At 37.7% G+C, this 25,696-nt stretch overlaps 1 protein-coding gene across 1 annotated transcript in view; it reads left to right on the plus strand.

The window, feature by feature from the left end:
- NRP1 (neuropilin 1) overlaps positions 1–24,945 on the plus strand; it is a 161,585-nt gene extending 136,640 nt beyond the window's left edge. The window contains exons 14-19 of the mRNA XM_032237863.1: positions 9,741–9,902; positions 12,753–13,024; positions 15,967–16,072; positions 17,425–17,481; positions 22,283–22,576; positions 22,662–24,945. Coding sequence (XP_032093754.1) covers positions 9,741–9,902; positions 12,753–13,024; positions 15,967–16,072; positions 17,425–17,481; positions 22,283–22,575 — 890 coding nt within the window. The 3' untranslated portion in view covers position 22,576; positions 22,662–24,945. The remainder of the gene's footprint in view (positions 1–9,740; positions 9,903–12,752; positions 13,025–15,966; positions 16,073–17,424; positions 17,482–22,282; positions 22,577–22,661) is intronic.
- The last annotated feature ends 751 nt before the right edge of the window (positions 24,946–25,696 follow it).

The following is a 25,696-nucleotide window of genomic DNA, read 5'->3' on the forward strand; positions in this document are numbered from 1 at the left end:
AAAGTAATTAATTCCAAGATTTTGTCTCTTAACCTCTGAATTTCCTTGTCATAAAATGCTTTCCATGCTTTAAATTAATTTTTCTTCCTCCAAGTTTATTCAGTCAGCATATACTATTGTGAGCAGCATCCTGTTTTTTCTATCTTCAGAGTGTGTTTTTTTTTAAAAAAAAAAGCATTATTGGAGCATTACTTTTTTGAGGGCTATTTTTTTCTTGACTATAACTTTAGATTCAGTATTGTTTGATTTCTTTGTGTTTTGAAGGCTTGTCTATGGGGATTCTCATCCAGATCATGGTTGTCTCAAAGGTTCTTTTTCAAAAGGTGACTGGATTTTATTTTATTTTTCTGAAAATGTTTTGCTTCTTATCCAAAAAGCTTCTTCAGTTCTTCAGATCTTCTTCAGAAGTACTGAAGAAGCTTCTTGGATGAGAAGCGAAATGTCTTCAGAGAAAGACAAAGTCCAGTCATCTTTTGAAAAAGAACCTTTGGGACATCTCCAAGGCTTATATACTGAAACGTATAATAAGGTAATACTACTGGTTCTTATTTTTATTGGTTTTGTCATTTGAATATGTGTATTTTATTCACATCTATTAAGCAAAGAAAGATTTGTGTTTCGTTAGAAGTGACCCTGCTTTTGTATGACCTCTGAACAGTTTTAGGAAAATAGAAGTAGGACTGTAAAGCTAATCTAACTACATCAGTGTTTCTCAACCTTGGCAACTTGAAGATGTCTGGACTTCAACTCCCAGAATTCCCCAGCCAGCACTGGCTGGGGAATTCTGGGACTTGAAGTCCAGACATCTTCAAGTTGCCAAGGTTGAGAAACACTGAACTACATCTAATAATGACTTATGTAGAAAAAAAAAACAGACAGATTGCTGTGACTGCCAAAACTTAGTTTCCTGCATCCATTGTCAGCCATTCAGTTGTGTCTGACTCTTGGTCATTCTATGGATTAGCATTTTCCATGCCCCCTTGTCTTGCAGTACCTCCTTCAGATATGCCATGTTATCCTGGTGTCATCCTTTATAGTGTCCAGCCAAAGGCTACCAGGGCAGGCCCTTCTACTCTTTCCATCCCCAGCATGATTGATTTTTTTTTTTAAGTGAATGAGCTCACATGACTTGACCAAAGTATGGAACCCCTTATTTGGCGAACCTGGCTTTGAGTGATATTTTTGGACTTCTTTATTTATTATTTTTGCAGTTCATGGGATGCATAATAGTCATATCCAGCATCACAATTTGAAGGTATTCCACCTTTCTCCTGTCTGCCTTTTTCAGAGTTCAGGCTTTGCAACCATAAGTAGCAATTTCAAAAATTATTGCCTTAACTAATCTTCATTTGGCTGGGAGGCTGCTATCTTTACTCTTCCAGATGTTATTCATCCTGAACATTGCCGTTCTTCCAAGGACTTTATGTCTTCAGATCTCAGGACTGCAGTCACCACATTGGTTGATTTTAGAGCCTAGAAAGATGAATTTTGATGGTCTCCTTGTCATGTTTCACTATGACCCGTGTTGTGTTCTCTTCAACCATCGTTATCTTTTTTTTTTTTTGCTATAAGGTTGCAAACTTCTATTACAGAAAAATCTGCCTGTGTCCTTCTTTGTAATTATAGGTTATGATAAAAATAGCAAGTTGATATCTCCATCAAAGTTCCACCTGTACTTTTAGGTGTATTACATTTTTAAAAGCATAAAAACACGATCTCACCATCATGATGTCCCTCTTAAATTTTCTGACCAGAGTTTTTCAGACTCCTTGTTTGTAGATATCACTAAGGTATTCTTTGGAGTCTTGTCCAACACCAACATTCAGAAGCATTGATACCCTTTCAACCAGTGGTGGGTTTCAAAAAATTTTGGAACCTCTTCTATAGGTGTGGCTTGCTTTCCAGGTCCACTGGTGGAACCTCTTCTAACCGGTTCGGTCGATTTGACGAACCGATTCTACCAAATAGGTGCGAACTAGTAGGAGCCCACCTCTGCTTTCAACTCTTCAAAGTCCGAATTTAGTATCTAATGCATTTAGAATTTAGTATTTAAAGTATCACAGGGCCATGGCTTTCACAATATTGATATTTGTAGGCTTAAACACATCATGGCATTCAAATATCTTTTCCAAGGCAATTGTGGCTACCTGTATCAAGTATTAGTCAATGGCATAATCCTTAATTGTTTGTTCCTTTTACTATTGAGAGCTGATCTAAAAGAGAGTGTTTAACACTTTTATATCTTTATTGTCATTTCTAAGGCTGGATGCTCTACTTATTGTCCCTAATTTAGTCTCTTTTATATTTAAAAGAGCCCTATTTTAGCCCTATTTTTAATGCAATGAGTTCCTTGATTTTTATTATTCCAGACTTTCTGCATTTTTGACTGTCAGAATAGTGTCATCAGTTTAATGAAAGTTATGAATATTTCTTTCTCCAACTTTAAAATCACACTCATCTTCTTCCAACCATCTTCCCTTAATATAAATTCAGCACATAGGTTGAATAAATAATGGGAGAATATATAGCCTTGCTTTACTTTTTTGGCAACTTGGAGCCATTTTGTCTTGCCATGTGCTGTCTGTACTATGGCTTCCTGACAAGGCATAGGAGCATCTTGAGATGTTCTGAAATTCGCTTTTTTTCTAAGCTCATTCCACAGCTTGACAAAATAGACTCAATAGAACATCTTTCTGCAACCAATGAAGCACATAAAACTCATTTTTTATTATTTGGCTTTCTCTGTTCTCCAGCAATAATATCATATGAGGCTGTCATCTGCGTTGGATGATCCTAAGTATTATTTCGAAAGGAAAAATAAGGATGTTATACAATAATTTGCACATTTTGTTAAACTTCATTTTGGAGGGTACCCTGTAGCTGGCATTTTTGGAGAAGGGAATTCATTCAACAGTTTGCATTTAGAAATCTTGGAACATTAAGTACATACATTTTCAAGGTGCCAAAGTTGAACAGCACAGCTTTTGACTATTGGAGTCCAGTTGGACTGAAATGCTGTATGAATTTAGTTCATTAAGTAATTAAAGAAAAGTAAACTTGATATATGCCATTCTGATGCTTTGACTTCCCTATCTTATTGTCTCAGAATTCCTAGTCAGTTTAAATGAATATGCCTACCAAATCTGAACTGCAAAAATTTCTACAACCAACGGGTTGCAAAAGAGTTTATTTTTTTTATTTTTTTTATTTTGTTTTGTAAAGCATGTATAAGATAATAGACACAAGTATATACAAGATTGTGTATACATGAAATGGATATGACTAAATGGGGTTGTTAGGACAGGGACGGTAGGCACATTGATGTGCTAATGCACACCCTTTTCAGACCTCTTAGGAATGGGGTATTTTTTCCTACATCTCTTTGCTGCCATCTAGATTAGTCTAGATTTTTCCAACTCAGATCTTTACACTCTCAAACTCTTTAATCTTAACGCACATTAGACCAATCAATGTTCCCCGTACTACTAAAAGCATTTCAAAAGTGGAGTTTGCAACAGCACCGAGGCATGATCCATCCTTTTCCATGACATTCCAGCAATTAAAATGCCTGTTAAAAATGAAATATGTCACAGAGGTGACTATTTTGAATGTCTATTCATAGTCAAACTTACTCTGGTGCTTGGTAGCTTGATGGTTCCATTGTTTCACCATTACTTCAAAACTGGCTATGTGGTTAGCTGCATCATATTCCTTTACTTGCAGAAAAGCTGTCAAAACATATCAAAACTGGGTGGGCCAAGAAAGATGAATGACATTGCAAAGGGCTTGGCTAGCTGGCTGCTCATGTGGAGCATTAATTGTTCCAGCTGTGAACAAGATGTGGCCAAGAAATGCAGCTGCTGGCTACTCTCATAGGCCAGATTTGTTTTAATTACACAATAGCATGTAATGTCTGTGCTTTCAAAGAGTCTTATAGAGATTTGGATGGTGAGATTTTGTCCTCAACTCTAATTTAAACAGCTTGTTAGGCATCTATCGTGCTGCTGCATTTTGCTGCTTATCTGGAAAGCTGCAAATATACAAACTGGGTGGTTTGTGGGGGGTTTGTTGTGGGTTTTATTTTTGTTCTTGTAATCAGGAAGCAAGATTGGGGCTGTATAAGAGGATCCCTGTTGTATTGGCTCAGCCATCAGAAATGATGAATGAGAGAATATATGTCTGGGATTGTTTGGGAATGCTTTATACAGAGTGAAATAATTTACAAGGTTGCAACATGGTGAGTTTCTGCTAACCCAAATTGGCATTGACTGACAGTTGATCTTTGTGATACTCTGAGAGCGGAAGGCAGGCTATGTCAGCCTCTCAGAGACAGCAGGGAATCCTGTATAATGCTGTGTATAGCTAACATTGACATGTGCATCATAACATACATTCCATTGACCTATGCAGAACTTGGAGTAAAATGTTTTCCCATTTGTTTTAAAATGCTTAGTTGGGTGTATCAGATATCAATTGCTTTCAAGTGTTTATGCTGTAATCTATACTAAAATTAACAATTGCATCAATGTACAGCTAGATATGAGCCTCAGTGGAGCAGTGGTTAGAATGTAGTACTGCAGGCTACTTCTGCTGACTGCCAGCTGCCTACAATTTGGCAGTTTGAATCTCACCTGGTTCAAGGTTGACTCAGCCTTCCAGCCTTCCAAGGTTGGTAAAATGAGGACTCTGATTGTTGGGGGCAATTGTTGCTGACTCTCTAAACCACTTATAGAGAGCTGTAAAGCACTGTTAAGTGGTATAGAAATGTGATTACTATTGCTATATATCAATACAATATATGTAACCATTTGATGTTACCATGGCACTGGAAAAAATAGTTTATGACCAGTCCTCAGAACTATCACAGCATTCCCATGGTTGTGTGATCAACATTCAGGTCTTTAGCAATCCACATGTATTTATGATAGTTGCAGCATTCTGGATCAATAATCACCATGTGCAATCTTCCCAACTGGCTTTTGGCAACCTGTCAGTGGGGGAAGCCAGAATCACTTAATGGCACATGATTCACTTAGCAGTTGCATTGATTCACTGAACAAGCAAAAAAGTCATAAAATTGGACACCTTTTACTTAACAACTGCTTTACTCAGCAATTGAATTTTGGTTAGAATTGTGATCATATGTCAAGGGCTACTTGAATATAAGCAAATTATATTCTTTTATTCAGAGAAAGAATTATGCCCAAATGTAAGCAGCGGATACAGGCTTTCTGAATTCATATAGAAGCTATATATTGGTGCAGGCTTGAAGTATACTTAACAACTCAGTATTACAACTTTCTAGTAAATAGTCATCTCTTCTCTTTTTTTCATTCTACTTCTCTCTGTCTCCTCTGGTTTTAAAAAAGTTTAAAATACTCTTTAAATGTTCTTATGTAACTGATACAGTTATGCCAACCACAATTGATAGCACAGTATGACAGAAATGCTATCAATACACTACCTCATCCCTGTTAAAAAGGATTGAATGCTTGAAGCCAAAATATAATCCAATATAACAGCAACATAATATATCAAACATGAGCTCCTCAGTTTTCCCATGATATATATAGGAATTGCTTTTCCCTTTTTTAAAAAATTAGGGATATACATTTTTTAAATGAATTTAGTTGAGTCTTCAGGCCTTGACAGGCCTCATTATTTCGACAGGAACAGTAGAATTAATTCATTTGGGAGTTATCGAAGGTTATGGGTGGACACTTTCTTGTAGTTCATCATCATAATAAAAGAATTTGGCATATTTTGAAACTGTGGATTAAAGCAATCTTCCCATTATGTTGAACAACTTTATTTTTAAATTCAAATTCCAAGTTCCCTTGAAAAATAATAAACAGTTTCGTATAAGACTATTTGGCAGACTTTGGGAGAAGCTGAAAGCAAAACATGATCTCACCCTGACCAAAAGAAATTGCATAACACCATACTTTTCATGCTGTACAAGGAACTTTATAGTCTTCTTGGTTGGCTGTCAGCCATATTGTCTTTTCTTCTTATCCAAAACTATTTGTATAACTGCTGCCATCTTGTGGGCTAATTGAGGAGCATATATAATTTAAAAATCTTGGTATATATTGATCAGCATTGGCAATATATTTATACTTTGAAAAAGCAGGATAGATAAGTAGTCGATTGATTCAACATTCCCAAGTGGAAATGATTATATTTATTTGGAACTACTTTATGATTCAGTTCTATTGTGAGAAATGCAAAGAAACCCGCTCTGTGTACCTCTAGTGGCAAAGGGCTCGCTAACTAGACCTATTGATAAGTAACTTGTGCAAAGTGCAGGAAAGGATATCTCTCAGTGTGTAAAACTAACATCTGCATTTGGATGTGTATCTGGATCCTGATCCAGATTCCAGATATGAACCCTGTTACCTGATTCTGCAGTTCTTCAACCTGTTTCACACATGAATGGAGATGCAATGGGGAGATGCAGAAAGGCTAATGAAACCAAAACATAACAAATCATTCTTTTAATACAGGGAATAGCCTTTCTGGAATGCTGTGAAATCCTTGAAGTAGAAGCTCAGGAAGCAGATGGGGGAAACAGATTATTTAAATGTAGAACAGGAATTCATATATTGTGGAGAGCTTTCTTTGGTTGCCAGACAGGTTCTGAACTCCATCAGGAAATTCTCTTAATATAGTTTCCACATGTGGAATATCCCTTTATATCGAAAGCAGACCTGCAAGGAAAACTTTGATACATATTTGAGAGTCTCCATTTGTGCAGTAAGATACAGGAATGAATTGTAGGATTGCAATAGAGTTTTAAACCTTACTTAAAATAAAACATTGCATTCAAGATGTATCAACTGCATAGATTTGTTTTACAATGGATTTGCTGCTTGTCTAATCTAGAATAGCCTGCAGACTGATAGAAGCTCTTTGGGAATTTTATCAAAGCAGATTCTTTTTTATGTCTTGCTACCAGATATTTTTAAACGAAGACACGCAAAGCATGCAGATTGCCAGAACATGGTACTTTGTATTTTTATCGCACTGTCTGCATAAGAATACGGTGGTTGGTAGTATTGCCAAAATAATTGTCCAAGTAATTTTGTTCAGAAATTTGTCATTGATAGCTTGGTTCTAAAACAGAAACAAAGAAAAATATATTGTTCATACATTTATATAGATGTTGGTGCATAACCATTTGGGTGCACAAGTGGCTGTATTATGTATCCAGTTTCATAAGATCCGTGAACTACATCTATCCAGCTGATAAAATGAGCAAAACGTAGTTAGAAGCCATAGCATATTTATAATAAAATTACAAATGAGGAAAAAAAATCTTTACTAGCAGATCCAGTTTACATAGGAAAAATGTACATGGATGATTGTGGGCTGTTCCTTATGGTTAGGTTAGTATCACGTATCAATTATTTTTTAATATAACTTTTATTAACTTTAGTCAGAAGATAAAAATTCAGGGGGGAAATGATACTTGGAAAACTAAGAGAATAAAAAAGTTTAGAAAGAGAAAAAAATTGTCTTCTGACTTTTTTTCAGTGTAATAAAATATAAATAGAATACAACATCAAGCTTCTGCTTTACAGACCACTGCAAGATATTTCTATAATAACAAAACCATTTTAATCATCAAAACCTAAAATCCAAGTTTTGATCCAATTCACTTTTTACCTATTTCAAGCAAAAATCAGTTTTCAAGTAAAAACAAAACTAGATAAATTATTTTCTTTAATTAAAACAGTTTGCCAAATCTCTACTAGCTCTCACTTTTATCATGTACTCTTCCATTGTGAAAATTAGTGTTCTTTACATCTTTACACAAATAAGATTCTTGCTGATGTCAATATACATAATAAACAAAGTTCCAAATTTTCTTTCCAGTTTTTTGCCCATCAGCTTTCAGAACAAAACTTCTGGTTTCAATTGTATATTTATTGTGGGAATCTTCTGAATTAAAGTAAAAACCTGGTCTCAGTACTGGTATCATCCACCTGTTTTTGACAAGGCAGGAAAATATGTCAGATTAAAATTTACTGCCCTATTTATGATTTCTATTCAGGCCCAAGGGACTATTGATGCTCCCTCCCAAAGATGGTCCAGCTATTCCATCTCTCATCCTGGGGGGTGAAATTATACGCCCCTCAGAGAGGGTTCACAATTTGGGAGTCCTCCTGGATCCACAGCTGACTCTAGAACACCATCTGTCGGCTGTGACCAGGGGGGGCCTTTGCCCAGGTTCGCCTGGTGCACCAATTGTGACCCTATCTGGACCGGGAGGCCCTTCGGATAGTCACTCACGCCCTCGTCACCTCAAGACTGGACTACTGTAACGCGCTCTACATGGGGCTGCCCTTGAAGAGTGTTCAAAGACTTCAGCTTGTCCAGAATGCAGCCACGTAAGCGATTGTGGGTGCACCTCACTGGCTGCCCATTGGTCTCCGGACACGTTTCAAGGTGCTAGTCGTTACTTTTAAAGCCTTATATGGTATCGGACCTGGTTACTTGAGAGACCGCCTCCTGCCAGTCACCTCCCAAAGACCTACTAGATCCCACAGACTAGGCCTCCTCCGAATTCCATCTGCCGGCCAATGTCGGCTGGCGACTCCCCGGCGGAGGACCTTCTCTGTGGCTGCTCCGGCCCTCTGGAACAATCTCCCCATTGAGATCTGGACCCTTACCACCCTTCCGGCCTTCCGCAAAGCAACTAAGACCTGGCTGTTCCAGCAGGCCTGGGGCTGTTGAACTATCCAGCCCCCTTCAAGGTTATGACTGTTGTTGTATTTTAAATTTCTGTTTTCTATTTTTATTTTTGTACCCCCTCCCCTTCTGATTGTTAGCCGTCCTGAGTCTTTTGGGAATAGGGCGGCATACAAGTCAAATAAAACCTAAACCAAACCTAAAACCAATGAAATCAAAGGTTCTATATTTTATGTGGCTACATTCAAAGCAGGATCTATTTCATACCATGTTTAGATGAAACTGGGGGAAAGACTTACATGTCCCAGGTCATCCAAACTATAGTTTATTCCCATATCAATGGAAGGAGTCTTTGCAGTCTTTTACCCAGCTCTGCCTCTTGAGCAATGAAACACTGACCATGCCTCTAGCTGATTTGAAAGAGTTTCAGCTCTAGCAGCTTCCCCTGGCACTGATGCCCCCATATCTCTGATATAACAGGCAATTGAGGAATCATGCAGAATTAGGTAAGTTTAGATTTCAGACTTAATGATCTCATGCAACAGGTTCTTTAGATCAATATTTCTGAACCTTGGAAAATTTAAGATATGTGAACTTCATGCTGGTTGGAGGAATTCAGGAAATCCACCCACTGTATAGATGTTTAAGTTGAAAACTATGGTTTTAGATTATCCTATGCATGACTCCATTTATTTCAACATGGGGCAAACCAGTTTGACGGTGCTTGACAGCCTTCTTTAGTTGTGTGAGACATTAGGCTTACTGTTATGCCATGGTGGCTTTGCTGTTTTGAAGCTGTCTTTCCCATGTTATACAATGATTCGGACCAATGCCATATGGGAATGCTAAAAAATGGTTCTTTTCCCTCTCCAGCACAGTGCTATTGCTATTTAATGCCGATCACTGCATGCCAGTCAATGCAGTAGGTATCAAAGCTAGCCAGTGGCTAGCTGTGGGCAGTTTGTTAGAATTATCTTTAGTTACATTTTTGAAAAGAAGTTAAAGTACAGTAATAATTTCACAAATTAAATCTTGGTTTCTTGCAGCCATCCATTATTCCATTACTGAAGAACTTCCAGCATATGGTTTCAACTGTGGATTTGGCTACAGTTCTCAAAAGACAATCTGTCGCTGGGAACATGATGCCCAGCTGGACTTGAGATGGGCAGTACTCACCAGCAAAACAGGGCCCATTCAGGACCACACAGGTAAAGTAGGATTAACAACTGATCCAGTGACAAGTGGACGGAAATAAATATTGTCTTTAAAATAAAAGATCTTCCAGGACTAACATTTACAGATAGTCCATGACTTACAGCCAGTTACTTAGTCACCGTCCGAACTTACAACAGATCCAAAAAAGGGCTTAAAATCCAGGTACAAAGTTCCATCGATCGCCCTCCTCCATCAGGCACATGATTGCACTTCAAGCATGCAGCAGCACAATCATTTACAGCATCCCACAGTCACATAATCACCCTTCATGATGGTTTTGCTGAAAATCAGACCTTCCAGTATCAGCAAAACCAAACCATAGCAAAGAAATGGGTTTAGTTAAACAGCTGACGCATTTGTTTTATGGCTGCTGTGTTCGCTTAACAACTGCTGCAAAAAGGTTGTAAAATCGGGTGGGTCATGTGACTGACCAGTTTGATAGCTGTTACCACTGTCTTGGGCAGACCCCGTTACGGTTGTACCTTGTATCTGTATGTCAATTCTGCTTTGCCTTGATGAAAACAATGGTGCCATTTCAAATCCCGCCCTAGAATTACTAGATTTAATTACTGTGCATAATTAACCTGGTGCTTTTAAGTGTATGCATATTTTCTTAAACTTGCAAGTTCACATAATTTCAGCTACTCCTAAAGATGTTTTCAGAAGCTTTGTTATCAGGTGCAAACCCTCCTAGAGTGAGATTTTAGGTCTTCTAACTGCTTGTTTCTGAGGACAGAAACCTTTTGAACAAAGGATGACATTGTGACCATATTTCAATTATTCATTCCCTTTTTTCATTTATGTAGATAGTCAGAAGTACTAGCAATGAACCTTCCTTCCCCATTTCCATTTTCTACCCCAATCCCCATTTTACTTAATGAGAATGACAAGGAAATTGGGCTCCTTAAATTTAGAGACAGTTCAATTGAATCTTGAGACAAGTCGGTTTAGTTTTTAAGGGGTAGGGAAAAAAAACTTTAAATACTTTGACTATGAATGGCACCGTACAAATAAACGGCATCAAATTAAGCAAAAGGCAGTTAGCTGAAATGAAGGCTGTAATAATGAGAAAAATTGATGCAAAGTAAAATGAAACGACTCAGTGAGAACTGACATTGAAGGGAGGTTAAAAGCCACGTTAGCCAAGGGCTGACAGAATCTAAAAGGCATGCATACGTTCAGCTGTAATTAAGACAAAAAAGGCAGAGTTCTTGACCCAGAATTGCAATAATGTTCTTGAAATGAAAAATATTTGAACTTTGCCATGAGTGTCTAGAGACAAGCATGACTTGTCCTCTCACTGAAGGGTTGGGGAATGGGGAAATTATATCTCTTAAACGAGATTTTGTTAGGAACAGATATTCAATGCTTTCCACATTTCTAAACCATAATCTGAAAACATGTGTACAAGGAATTACACACACACACACACACACACCATATACCTGATATCTTTTTTTTTTTGCTTAACTATCTTCAGCTTCATGATACCGCTAAAAGAACAAATCAATTGCTATTCCTGCACCTTTTTACATAGTATAGCCATTTGACATGTTCTCTCTTGAAAAATGGTTTGACTATATATGGAAATGAATAAATAAATTGGTTGATTACTGAAGAGCTATGAAGGCACATTTGCAAAACTACAGTCTGGAATGCAGAAACACAAAATGGGGTGGAAAATCTTCCCTCACATACAGCAGCTAAATCCCATCAAATATAACTGAGCTGGAATATACACCAATAGCAATTAAAATATCTCTTTAAAGCCTGGAAATACACCAGGTAGCCATGATCCCTCCTGCCTATTCCTTCCCTATCCCAACCATTGGTTCTTTCAATTTGGGGCTGATGAAGAAAAAATAAGTATGGTGGCTCAGAGGGTTAGGATGCTGGGTTAGCAAGCCGGCATACCCAGACCTAGGTCTTGCTGTGTGGTGGGATAAGCTCCTATCATTCTCTCCAGCTCCTTCCGAACAAGCAGTCTGAAAGCATGCAATTGCAAGTACTTCTTTGGTGGGCAGATTAACAGGGACATGGAAGGAGCTTGGGCAACGGTGATGTCTCTGGCTAACCCTTTCAACCCAGAAGTGCCTGGGTGTTCCCGATCCAAACAAGTGCAAAGAGAAATTCTGTGTATTACACAGCAAATGAGGAAGGAGGATGTTGATGAAGATGGGATTTCTGTACTTCCCCTTATACCTGGGGTGATCTAAAGACTTGAATTTGGGTTCTGGTGGCAACATTAACAATAACTTTCATGGTTTCCCTTGCTTTAAAGTACAGACGAAGCTATGGCTAAAGTATTCGTCAGTCCACATATGGATGCAAACTAATCTGACATTCACTTTTCAAAGTAATGTGAGAGGGAGAGTTATCTGCTCTTCTACTTGTTTAATGCAGCTTCCCATTCAATAACTTACTGCAACTCCATGCAACGAGTATATTTTATGACAAATTGCATTTCAAATATGTACATATTTTATAAGTGTTCTACCATATAGCACAAGAAATACATACAGCACAAATGAAAACTGGATGGGATGAATTGATCTGAGCGGAAACACATCTTAATATCTCCACTCTTACTACCCAGCACATTGTTTCTTAAGAATTTCTCCATGCTGTTACTAAAAGGATGCCTTATCATTTAGAAAATCAGGAATGCCCATGCCTTAGTGGAAGAGGAAGGTCAGACAGACATACCCATATATGCCAAGATATTTCTCAAAAAGCTTTTCAGTTGCAGCTCCTTAGAAAAAGCCTGTTCGTGTTGTAATGCTTGAAGTTTAAGGCAGTTAAAATTTGGTCGTTGTGTCTAATGAAGTGTTTTGTCACAATAGGAGATGGCAATTTTATTTATTCCCAAGCTGATGAAAACCAGAAAGGCAAAATTGTTCGCCTCATCAGCCCTATCATCAACCTGCAAAATTATGCCCTTTGCATGACTTTCTGGTATCATATGTTGGGCCCTCACGTCGGCACACTAAGAATCAAACTGCGGTACCAGATCCCTAAAGAATACGATCGGGTCTTATGGACACTAAGTGGAAATCAGGGAAACTGCTGGAAGGAAGGCCGGGTTTTTCTCCACAAATCTGTGAAACATTATCAGGTAGGCCAAGAAATTTAAGCATAAAAGGGGGCTGGGTCAATAGCATTCCATGCATTGTGCATGACTGAATCTCCACGTTAAGTTATCTTTCGTGGAGAGAAATGCTATAGGGATAAAATAAGAACTAGAGCCACAGAGACCTGAGTTTCATTAAGATACCAATGCAGTGAGCAAAGGGCCCCAGACAAAGTAAAATGGGACCCTTGAGCTTAGATGAGTGAGGTTTATTTAGTAAGAGACAAAAATATGATAGATCAAAAGGATAGCAGTAGTCATCATCTTCTCCTCCTCCTCTTCCTCTTTGTCCTCTTCCTCCCCCCCATCCTTCTCCCCCCATGTCCTCCTCCTTTTTTTTTTACTGCACTGCTGAGAATAAAATTCAGACTTCTAAACTCCAGTTTAGAAAACTAAATCTCAATGATAATTGCTTAAGTGTTGAAGTAGTTCAAGTGAACCTCCTGCATGCAAAACAAAAGGTCTCTTGCTATAATGATATGTAAGAATGAGTATGGAAAGAGGGGGTGGGTGGGATAAATGCTGTCTTGGAAACAGCCAGATAAGAAAGGGCCAACAGCTGCATATTGAGCAGAGAAAGATGTTCAGTAGGGACACACACAAATACACACACACACACAAACACACACCCCACAAGTTCTTAGGCTGCAAAGGAGACAAGGTAATAGCAATAGCAATAGCAATAGCAGTAGACTTATATACCGCTTCATAGGCCTTTCAGGCCTCTCTAAGCGGTTTACAGAGAGTCAGCATATTGCCCCCAACAATCTGGGTCCTCATTTTACCCACCTCGGAAGGATGGAAGGCTGAGTCAACCCTGAGCCGGTGAGATTTGAACCGCTGACCTGCTGATCTAGCAGTAGCCTGCAGTGCTGCATTTTAACCACTGCGCCATCTTTCAGACTTGCAAGATTCTGTTAACACAACCTTACGATAACATAGAATTGGTCATGTTTCTTGCCTGGTCTGCCTAGAAAGCATGACACCTACTGATCTTCTGCATTCCTTTCCATAATATATACTTCTCCTGCTCCTTCCTTCATGCCCATTGGAGTGCTGGTGGAGGGACCCATTGCTGTTGCCATAAGTCTGAATCAATTATTTGCAAAAGGCATTTGTAATTAAACATAGGTCCTCGGGTTGCCCTAAATCCATAGGTTGACTACCCATGTCTTAAAAGGGTCTCAGGAGTATGAAAGACCCAAGAATCTGCAGCCAATGAAGGCTGGCAATATTGATGTTTATTTCGCTTAATATGAAACAGCTTCCCAATGTGTGCTTGGGGGACAGCTTCCAGAGTTCCTAATCATGACATTCAAAAACTGTTGGCTAGAAATTCTGAGAGACTCAACATGTCTATAGAGCACTAGGTTGCCAAAGACAGACATAATCATATCATCATATCTAATTATATTTACACTATTTGCGTTTGGGAGAAGCAAAAACTGAATTATTCACTCCATATTAAATATGAATTTGCCATCTACAGTATACCCTATGGCATCAAATCTACAGGTCTGCTCTCATTTTCTTTCATATGTCATTTGTTTTGGGGAGATGAATCCTTTCTTTGAGCCAAATTCATATAGTTTAATATTTTATACATGAATCTATATTATGAAAAAAGTACAGGAGTCAAAAATAAGCCAAGCAGAAGTACAGAATTATAGCAATAGCTAAACATCGTAATATGCAAACATATTTAAGGAATCTCTTTGAAGACCACAGGAGAATCTCCCAAAAGAGGGTCTTCCACTGCAGGAGATTCCTTATCACGAGCACCATCCATCAGATGGTGAGACACCTGTACTTTAATCCTCCTTATGACCTTTCATAAGATTTTGGTTTAGCTATTTTGGGTATTTTCATTTGAAGCTTAAAATAATTCTTCTTTCCACCATGGTTTATACTCAGCTGTATATTGGGAAACCTCTTATCTTCTCCTGTTCCCTCTTCCCCTTTCACTAAAGTTGTGTTCATATTGGGTCTATTCCAACTCGCCATGGCCAACTTGTCACAGGCCAACTTGTTGCAGGCAAAAATTACACTAATATCAAATAAATGATGGAATAGAATCATTAAAGAAAGAATGAGAAAGGAGGGACAGAATGTAAATGGCAAAAATTAAAATATTTTTATTTATTTTAAATAATTAAATCAAATTGTTAAATTGTGTCACAGTGAGTTGCCAAGCAGCAAGTTGGCCATGGCAGTGAGTTGGCTGTGTGGCAAGCTGTCCCATTCCCACTCAACATTGGGGGTCAGTAAGGCTCCACAGCTTTTATTTGTTCTTTAAATTTAAAAGAAATGGGAGGCAAGTTCATATGGGTCCCACAGATATTTTTAGAAAATAAAATAATGTATGAGTGTAGCTCAGTGTTATCTTCACACTCAGAAAAAAACAATAGAGGAAAATTAAGTTGGGGTTGCAAAAAACGTCCCAGATCACTAAGAAAAGGAATGAACAACCTCACTTTGCTGTCTGGTAAATCCCATAGCAGCCATTTTGAGAGAATATCCATCTAAAATGCCTGCAATCCCAAAGGGTAATTTAATCCATCACATGATAACAGAATTAAATAAAGGGGAACATGTTCCTTATTAGCTACTTCTATAAAAAAAATTCTCATCAATTATGTTGGGAATATGCAGACCTGCAAAGATTATATTAGAACTGAATGGATCTCTGAATGCTGATTTACCTCACAAAAATACAATCTGTTTTACACTTTACCTCTGAGGGTAAAATTGCACTTTCTCGGAAAGAGTTGTTTCTTCATAAAGTAATACTATCACATGACATCTTGAGCCTTGATAGATAACAAAAGATTGGTCTCTTCAATGTATGCTTGCTTAAAAATTCAATAACTAGTCTTTGTTCTGACCATTAGTGTTTTAAACAGCAAAATGTAAATTATTTTTATCAGGTAATGGTGGAAGGAGAAATTGGAAAGGGAAATGTAAAGGGAAATGGAGGAATTGCAGTTGATGATATCAACTTTGACAGCCACATAACACAGGAAGAATGCCGAAGTAAGTAACACTTGGTAGCAGATATAAAATTTACCATACTAAACACCGTGGATTCTATTGATGATGATTATTTTTGCTATTACATTTTTATTTCCAACTTTTTTAATAAATACTCAAGGCAGAGATTCTACCTATATACAAAATAAAGGTTATAGTAATCTTGTTAACAAATGTTGGATCCTAAATATCAATAGTTGATTTACCTTTATTTTTTTCCCTACCATGTGTTTTCACAAGTTACCCGAAGAACTTAGTCCTGTGGAAAAATAGGTGATTTTAGTTAATTTAAACATGCTTGATTTGAGTACTTTAAGTTTAAATAATTTTAAGTAAGCTTCATAGCTGACCTGGACACCCTAAATAAGTCTGCTTAAAGTAGAAATAGGTTGACCATTCATAAAAGTATGAAATTGTGCAGCTGCAATCAGGATGAAATGGGGAATTTGCAGTAACTTTCCCTGGAGTGGGGTGAGAATGCAGATTTTACAGTTTCCTTCCCCTGCCACGCCCACCAAGCCACGCCCACAGAACTGGTAGTAAAAAAAATTGAAAAATACTGGCTGTAATCCTATAATATTAATGCCAATCTTAGAATGTTCTACAACAGTGGTTCTCAACCTTTTCTTCACTACAAACTCCCTTTAAATAGCTTCTTTGGCATGGACCCCTAAGATTTAACTCAAGATTTAAATCATAACATTTCTTCAAATCTTCCAAGAAGTCTGCAGACCACAAGTTTAGAACCACTGGACAACAATAAAGCCATCCAACACTACAAAAATTAAAACCAATTAAAATTATCACAGTTCAAAGCTTCAAAATTGTTTAGCCTTAAAGGTCTGAGTGAAAAGATTGATTCTAAACTTACTATAGGTAACCTACTTACTATAGGCTAATTTTGGAATTAATTTCACGTGTTTTTGGTCATTCAGGTCAAAGTCTTATCAAGTAAGAGTTTAAACAGCAGGTTTCTCTTCTAATATCCTTATATATGCACTGCAGTTAACATAATTATTTTTCATGGCTAAAGGATACTTATGACTGATTAATAGCATTGGTTTTCAAGATTATAAATGCAATGAATGAAACATGCTAATTTTATATGTGGATTTTCATTTCTCTGAGACAAGAATCCCCCGCTGATAGCACTAAAACTGTGCCATGCTATGGTAGAGAGAGGGCTTTTTTCTTCTTTGCTAATTTTGGAAAAATCAGGTTAATGAACAGCTCCATCAAACCAACATAATCATGCTTAGAAAAGAAAGAAAAATGCTCAGTATCATATTGGCAGCATGATAACCCGTCAGTATTTGTCATTAAAATAATCAATGTCAATTTTCTTTGCTTAACAGAATCAAATGGTGCAGGGAATGAAATAGTTGAAGTAGAGCCAGATATTAATCAAACAGGTAAAATATATTTTTAATTAAAAATTAACTTGATTTTCATGTCAATCTTAGTGGCATTTGAGTTTATTTTTAACTTGTAGTTGATTGATTGTGCCATCAACTTGGTGTTGTCTCTTAATAATCATATAGATTTTTTTTCATGACATAATCTGCTCCTAACCTGGTCCTTCAACTGTTCCAATGGTGTATGCATCACCACTGCCAAGTAGGTCCATCCACCTTATATAAGTGACCCAGTCTAATAAAGTCATACAATTATTACTAATATGTTTGTTTGCCTATAGCACTCAATATTGTTTATATATTTTGCATTTTTGATGTAAAAGAGGAATAAATGCAGATAATATGGTAACCAATAATACAGGGTAAGATTTTTAAGAGGATTATGTCAAATTCATCCATATCCATTGTTTAGATTGTTTTTATCAAAATAGCCATATCTATAGGGAAACTCAAGTCATCCAGGTCACGGTTGCCCAAAGATGCTTTTTCAAAAGGCAACTGGATTTTGCTTTCCTTGAAGATGTTTCCCTTCTCACTCAAGAAGTTTCTTCAGTTCTCATTCTAGAACTTCTTCAGAACTAAAGCTACTTGGATGAGAAGTGAAATGTCTTCAAGTCCAGTTGCCTTTTGAAACAAAACTTTTGGGACAGCCATGTTCAAACATATCAACAGTTGCATTAATAGAATGCATTGTAGTGGCAAATCAAAGAGGTATTTTCCTTACAACTGGCTTGGAGAGTGGTTTTGATCATTTTAATTCAAACGTTTTATTCTTCAGGAAGAAACATTAGATAATCTAATTATAATTTCTCCAATCCTCCCATAATTGCATTTGAGGCTTTTTTTTTAAAGGGGTGGTGGTATGTGAAACAAAGCTTCCCATCATGTACTTTAAAAGTCTTCTCTTCCTCCTATTCAGAGGATACAATACAATACAATAATACAATAGCAGAGTTGGAAGGGACCTTCAAGGTCTTCTAGTCCAACCCCCTGCCGAGGCAGGAAACCCTATACCGTTCCAGACAAATGGCTACCCAACATCTTCTTAAAGACTTCCAGTGTTGGGGCATTAACTTCTGGAGGCAAGCTGTTCCACTGATTAATTGTTCTAACTGTCAGGAAATTTCTCCTCAGTTCTAAGTTGCTTCTCTCCTTGATTAGTTTCCACCCATTGCTTCTTGTTCTACCCTCAGGTGCATTGGAGAATAGTTTGACTCCCTCTTCTTTGTGGCAATCCCTGAGATATTGGAACACTCGGGCCCTTGTGACCTCTAGGCTGGAATACTGCAATGTGCTCTACATGGGGCTGCCCTTGAAGAGCATCCGGCAACTTCAGCTAGTCCAGAACGCAGCCGCGCGAGTGATTGTGGGTGCACCTCGGTTCACCCACATAACACCTATCCTCCGCGAGCTGCGCTGGCTACCTGTTGATCTCCAGGTGCGCTTCAAGGTGCTACTTGTCACTCATAAAGCCCTTCATGGTAGTGGGTCTGCGTACTTGAGAGACCGCCTCCTGCCAATTACCTCCCTGCGACCAATTAGATCACATAGATTAGGCCTCCTCCGAGTTCCATCTGCCAGTCAGTGCCGACTGGCAACTACACGGAGGAGAGCCTTTTCAGTAGTAGCTCCGACCCTTTGGAACGATCTCCCCGTGGAGATTCGTACCCTCACCACCGTCCAGACCTTCCGCACAGCCCTTAGGACCTGGCTAGCCCGTCAGGCCTGGGGACAAAGATAACTGTCCCCACCCGAATGATGAATGAATGTTGCTTACTATTTTACTTCTATGTATTGTTTGTGTCTATTGTCTGTATACCCCCCCCCCTCATTTTATGTAAGCCGCCCTGAGTCCCCTCAGGGAAAAGGGCGGCCTATAAGTATTAATAAATAAATAAATAAAATAAATAAATAAACACTGCTATCATGTCTCTCCTTCTTTTCATTAAACTAGACATACCCAGTTCCTGCAACCGTTCCTCATATGATTTAGCCTATTGTCTCCTAATTATCTTTGTTGCTCTTCTCTGCACTCTTTCTAGAGTCTCCACGTTTGTTTGTTTTTACATCGTGGCGACCAAAACTGAGTGCAGTATTCCAAGTGTGGCCTTACCAAGGCATTATAAAGTGGTATTAACACTTCATGTGATCTTGATTCTATCCCTCTGTTTATGTAGCCTAGAACTGTGTTGGCTTTTTTGGCAGCTGTTGCACACTGCTAGCTCATATTTAAATGGTTGTCCACTAGGACGCCAAGATCCCTCTCACAGTTACTACTATTGAGCAAGGTACCACCTATACTGTACCTGTGCATTTCATTTTTCTAGCCTAAATGCAGAACCTTATTCTTTTCACCATTGAATTTCATTTCATTAGATAGTGCCCAATGTTCAACTTTGTCAAGATCCTTGTGTATCTTAAGCCTGTCTTCTGGAGTGTTGGCTATTCCTGTCAGCTTGGTGTCATCTGCAAATTTGATGAGTTCCCCATTTATTCCCTCATCCAAATCATTGATGAAGATGTTGAAGAGTACTGGGCCTAAAACAGAGCCTTGGGGTACTCCACTGCATACTTCCGTCCATGTAGATGCAGTTCCATTGACGACAACATGTTGAGTGGGGTTGGTCAGCCAGTTACAAATCCATCTGGTGGTGATGCTGTCTAACCCACATTTTTCTACTTTATCTAGTAGTAGATTATGGTCTACCTTATCAAATGACTTACTGAATTCCAAGTAAACTATATCGCCTTCCTCTGGTCCGCTAATTTTGTCACATTATCAAAGAATGCAATAACATTAGTCTGGTATGATCTGTTTTTGACAAACCCATGTTGGCTTTTGGCTATTACTTTATTTACTTCTAGGTGTTCGCTAATTCGTTGCTTGATTATCTTTTCCAGAATCTTTCCTGGTATTGAGGTCAGGCTGATAGGTCTATAGTTTCCTGGATCTATTTTGTTCCTTTTTTGAAGATGGGAACCACATCAGCTCTTTTCTAGTCCTCTGGCAGTTCCCCAGTGCTCCAGGATCTCTGAAAGATATAGTTCAGTGGTCCTGAGATATCATCTGCCAGTTCCTTCACAACCCTGGGGTGTAATCCATCCGGTCCTGGTGATTTGAACTCGTCTAGGGTAGACGAGTTTTCTTCCCTATTTCTTCTCCCTATTCCCATTTTCTTCCCTATTTCAACTTGTGTTCCTAATCTGATTTTTGTGGTGCTGTTTTTTCCCTTTGTGTAAAGACAGATACAAAAAATGAGTTAAATAGTTCTGCTTTTTCCCTGTTGCTTGTCACCTTCTTGCCACTTTCTCCCAGCAATGGACCAATTGTTTCCTTAACCTTTTTCTTGTTTTTAATATGTTGGAAGAAGTTTTTTTGTTGTTGTTGTTGTTATTTTTTACTTTTGTGGCAAACCTTTCTTCATTGTGAGCCTTAGCTTTCCTCACTTCATCTTTACAAGCTTGGGCTATTTGCTGATATTCTGCCTTAGTTATGTCCCCCTCTTTCCACTTTTTATACTAAATCTCAGGACATTTGCTCTATCACCTATAATGGAAATTCTTTACCCTGAAATATGAACATGTGACATCAAATACTGCTAGTTCCTAAGCCTTTAGAACAAGAACTATTTCAAAGCCATCTCTGAAAGTAAACAGGGGTAGACATCTGGTAAAATTTGTGTTTTTCAGCTGCCTGCATCTTCATAGAAAAAAGGGAGGGAGGGAGGGAGGGAGAGAAAGAAGGAAGGGAGAGAGGGTGGGAGGGAGAGAGAGAGAGACTGCATCCACTTTTGGCTTACTAATCACTAATTAATTAATTAGTGATTAATTACTAATTAATAAGTGCCTATGCTTGCATTAGAAGTAGATGAGATTTTTATATAAAGTCCTTTACATTGATGCAGTACTGAAATCAAATATGCATGGGGGGTTTATTGCTCTAAAACTTATTTTTAATATTTTGACTTATTCTCAGGGCATTTAAGAATTTATTATCAAAGAATTCTTGGCGATCTTTGTGAATTTACTTTGGAGAGTAAGGCTACTTTGGCAGAAAGACTACTGCTTGGATTATACATCTTTCCATAATTCTGAAGTTTCTCCTCCAATCTATATTTCCAAGTCTGAAATGACACATGAAGATAGTTACAGGAGATTAATTTAATAGAAACCAGAAAAGGCTGCAGTTTGCTGGATAAATTACTTTTTAATGAAAGATAAGATATTCTTATAGGGAGCAAATTCTATTTCACAAAATCAAATGTAGAATTTTTCTGCAGTGATGTATTTTCAGCTGCTATATAATTTGAGTTTTACCTAATCTTCCTATGCCTTATAACAGGACAAAGGCAAAGATAAATTTGTTCCAGTTTTTGGAAACAGGAAAAACAATTTCTCTGTTTCCATTGAGTGGAAATTGGAAATGAAGCATTTTCTACAACCTAGTAGTCCATAACTCCTCTTTCAGCACAGATGTAAAATGTGAAAAAGCAAAAGCAAAAATTAGCCTCTTAATTCAATGCCTAAATTTTAGGCACTATGTTTAGTGCCTAAATGAGGATGAAAATATATACTCAGATATTATGAAATATAGCAACACACATACACATATACACACACACAAGAGAAATGAAGAAGCTTCCAATTCAGAATAAGTGACCAACCTAAGTCATAAACTGATAGCACACAATACTACTTAAGTTTGTCTATGTCCTTTTATTTCTTACTGGGTCCTATTTACCCAACTTTTGGTTATGCTGCCACTCCATAATTTCTGTGTCTCTCTGTTCTTCTTTAGGATGTACTCCTGTTTACCGTGAAAATGGGGAACCTTATAATGACAACATCTCCCGAAAGCCAGGCAATGTTCTGAAAACACTTGACCCTATTCTTATCACCATCATCGCTATGAGTGCCCTGGGTGTGCTGCTGGGCGCCATCTGTGGGGTCATTCTGTACTGCGCCTGTTGGCACAATGGGATGTCCGATAGAAACTTATCTGCACTGGAGAACTACAATTTCGAACTTGTGGATGGTGTCAAATTAAAAAAGGATAAACTGAACACACAGAATACGTATTCAGAAGCATGAGGTAGAGGAGGAGGAGGAGGAGGAGGAGCTCAAATATTTCAAACAATTGAGACAGAAAGACTTATAGATCTCCCTTTTCTGTACAGGCTGAAAACTGCGTTGAAGACGCTGAGCCAAGCTTTTCTCAGGAGCTTCAGTGGGTGTACCAGATATTCTAAGACATGGACAACAATCTGTGTTAAACAATCTGAATCATGTACAGTCTACTTCTGTTTCTGTTTTAATTTGAACTATTCAAATGCTGGTGTTGAGACCAAGTATGATTGACCTAAGAGGGGTATTCAGTTTTGGTTCTGCCTTTTTCCTTTCTTTCTTCTTACCTTAGCCCCTCCATTCCTTGTTTTATTTCCTTCTGTCTCCCCTCCCCACCCTGGGCCCATAAGTACTTGTTTTTTTACTGTGCAAAAATCCAAGATGCTGTCAAAACATGTAATTTGGCAGGAGTCCATTGGATGGACATCCTGTTTGTAGCTGAGTGCCCAGAAGGAAGAACATCAGAGTAACAGCAATTTAATGGATTCCTGATACTGTATTTGTGTATAATTGCTTGTGTCGTGCATAGGCAAAGGAGGGTTAGGGTGTTTGTTTTTTTGGTGGGGGGGGGAGTACTGTATGGTCAGTACTGGTATAGTGTGTCAACTCTGTTAACCAAGCAATACGGTCAGAATTTATTGGTGTTTCTCAGTGTTGTACTCCACCTTTGTGCTTGTGAATTCCATACAAGAGATATGTGCCATCACCTACGAACAATTGGCAAACCAGGTGTCCTGCATTGAATTATTGAATTGTAAAATTCAAAAGCAAAAGTCCTTGGCACTGGCTCGTTTATGTCTTCTCAAGTGCCTTTTTGTTGTACTGCTCCTCATTGCTTTATCATCAATTCCTTTTTTGTCTCTCCATCAGTCTCTCTCTCCCTTTCTCCCCCCTCTCTCTCCCTTCTTCCCTCCCTCCCCCTCTCTCTCCCTCCCTCTCTCTATGAAATTTTTCAATTTTATGTTGCTGAACACCCTTTTTCTTAAAATTTGCCATTTTGCTCCTGTCCTATCTTTTATTGTTCTTTCATACAGAATGTATTTTCAAATATAAGGTCTCTTCGTCTTTTGCTTTTCCCCCTCTTTTGTCTCTAAATAGATTGTTACATAAGCATTTGCCATTGTCAAGGTAAGGAAAATGCAGCTCTAATTTGTTGGTAATGGCAAAAAAAAAAGGATTTTGTTACAATTTTGTCTTTCCTTTTATTGCTGTATTTTAAAATAAGGGATATGTTTTAATGTTACCTTCCAGAGTTGATCTTTGGATTTCTTTTTAGCAGCATTAACTGACATTATCTTTTTTTTCTCTCTCCTTTAGTAAGCCATGAAGTAAGTCTTTTAATTCTGTCCAAGATGTTCATATAAATCGATGGCAATGACAATTTGTTGTTGATGTTGAAGAGCAAAGAATGTTTTTCCCATCCATATCCTAGCTATCCAATTTAAGGGTAATTGTTTCTGTGCAGGACTCTTTCATGCTAATGTAGAGGCATACTAATATTGCTACAAGTAGTAATGCATTGACTTTGCTAATAATGGATTTGCTTTAAAAAAAATCATTGTATAACATATCCTAAACTGGATTTAAAATGAGTACTGTTAACATTCTAATGAGAAGTAATTGGGGGCCCTTGTGCTCTTTCTATTCGCTTAGCAACAGTAGTCATGTTTTAAGAATTAAGTCAATCTCCAAAAGACACAGTTAACTCTTAAAGATCTTAAATCATAACAAGCATTCAGGGCACCATAAACTGATTCTGTCACATTGTTTTACGTGGTATTCAAATGCACCTTTGATTAAAAACAGCTGGTGTTCACCACACCAGAGCAAACGCTTAACAACTCTGCTCTCATTGTAAATATGAGTTATCATCCAAAGAAGGTTTATTGAAGTAAAATATCTACCATGATAAAAAAAATCAGTGACAAAAGAGTATATGAATCAATTGTTTAGTTATCCAATTTACACTGTAATTGAATGCTCTACTAGTTAATTATCCCAAAGAGAAGATCAGATGCAAATAATTTTTACTGCACTTCTTTCATGTATATTTAGTTGCATCATGTATTATGGATTCTATGTCAATAATCACATAGGCATCTTAAGATCTGTGACAAAAGTGCATTCAAACATTTAAGAGGGGCAGATTTAATTGCAAAAGCATGTACTTTCTTGAACTCAAAAAGTAACAGATACAATATTAATCTTGGTATGAAAAAAAGGGATTTTTAACAGTTTGTGCACATATGAACTGCCTATAAATCAGACTTCAGGTAATCTTCAACTTACAACCACAATTGAGCCAAAATTTTCTGTTGTTACATGAGACATTTGTTAAGTGAGTTTTGTCTCATTTTATGATCTTTCTTGCCATAGTTGTTAAGTGAATCACTGCAGTTGATAAGTTAGCAACATGGTTGTTAAGTGAATCTGGTTCCCATTGACTTTGCCAGTCAAAAGATCACCAAAGGTGATTGTCATAAATATGAACCAGTTGCCAAGCATCTGAATTTTGATCACATGCTGCAAAGGCCATAACTGTGAAAAATGGTCATAAGTCACATTTTTCAGTGGTGTTATAGCTTTAACTAAATGAGCTGTGGTAAGTTGAGGACTACCTGTATTAAGCTATGTAACTCGGTATTGACTATTATAATGGGCAGCAATTTCCAGAATTTCTCAAATTCTCACGTTTCTTCATTCACTTGTATGAAATGTTTTTAAAACTAGATATGCTGGTGACTGAATTTATGTATGTAAAGATGTGCTCTAATATTGGGCTTTTATTACCATTCAATATCATCCATTCATTATTCAACTCTTCAGTTACTTCCAGTCTATTATGTAAAAATACTCTTTACTGAAGACCATTTTACTTAGGCTGATATTGGATAATATAAAAGCTGCATCATTGATTCAAGCATGTGAATACTCACATTATGCTATTTTAAAACAGCTGAAAAGCATACATGAACTACCCCTATCATCATTCTTGAGCTGAGTACAATCTATACTATCACTGTATTTACTTAACACAAACAAATGTGTTAGGCATTCTACAGAACCCAAAGTAGGCATTTTCACTACA

This window comes from Thamnophis elegans, chromosome Z, assembly GCF_009769535.1.
Source record: "Thamnophis elegans isolate rThaEle1 chromosome Z, rThaEle1.pri, whole genome shotgun sequence".
NCBI classification, from domain to species: Eukaryota; Metazoa; Chordata; class Lepidosauria; order Squamata; family Colubridae; genus Thamnophis; species Thamnophis elegans.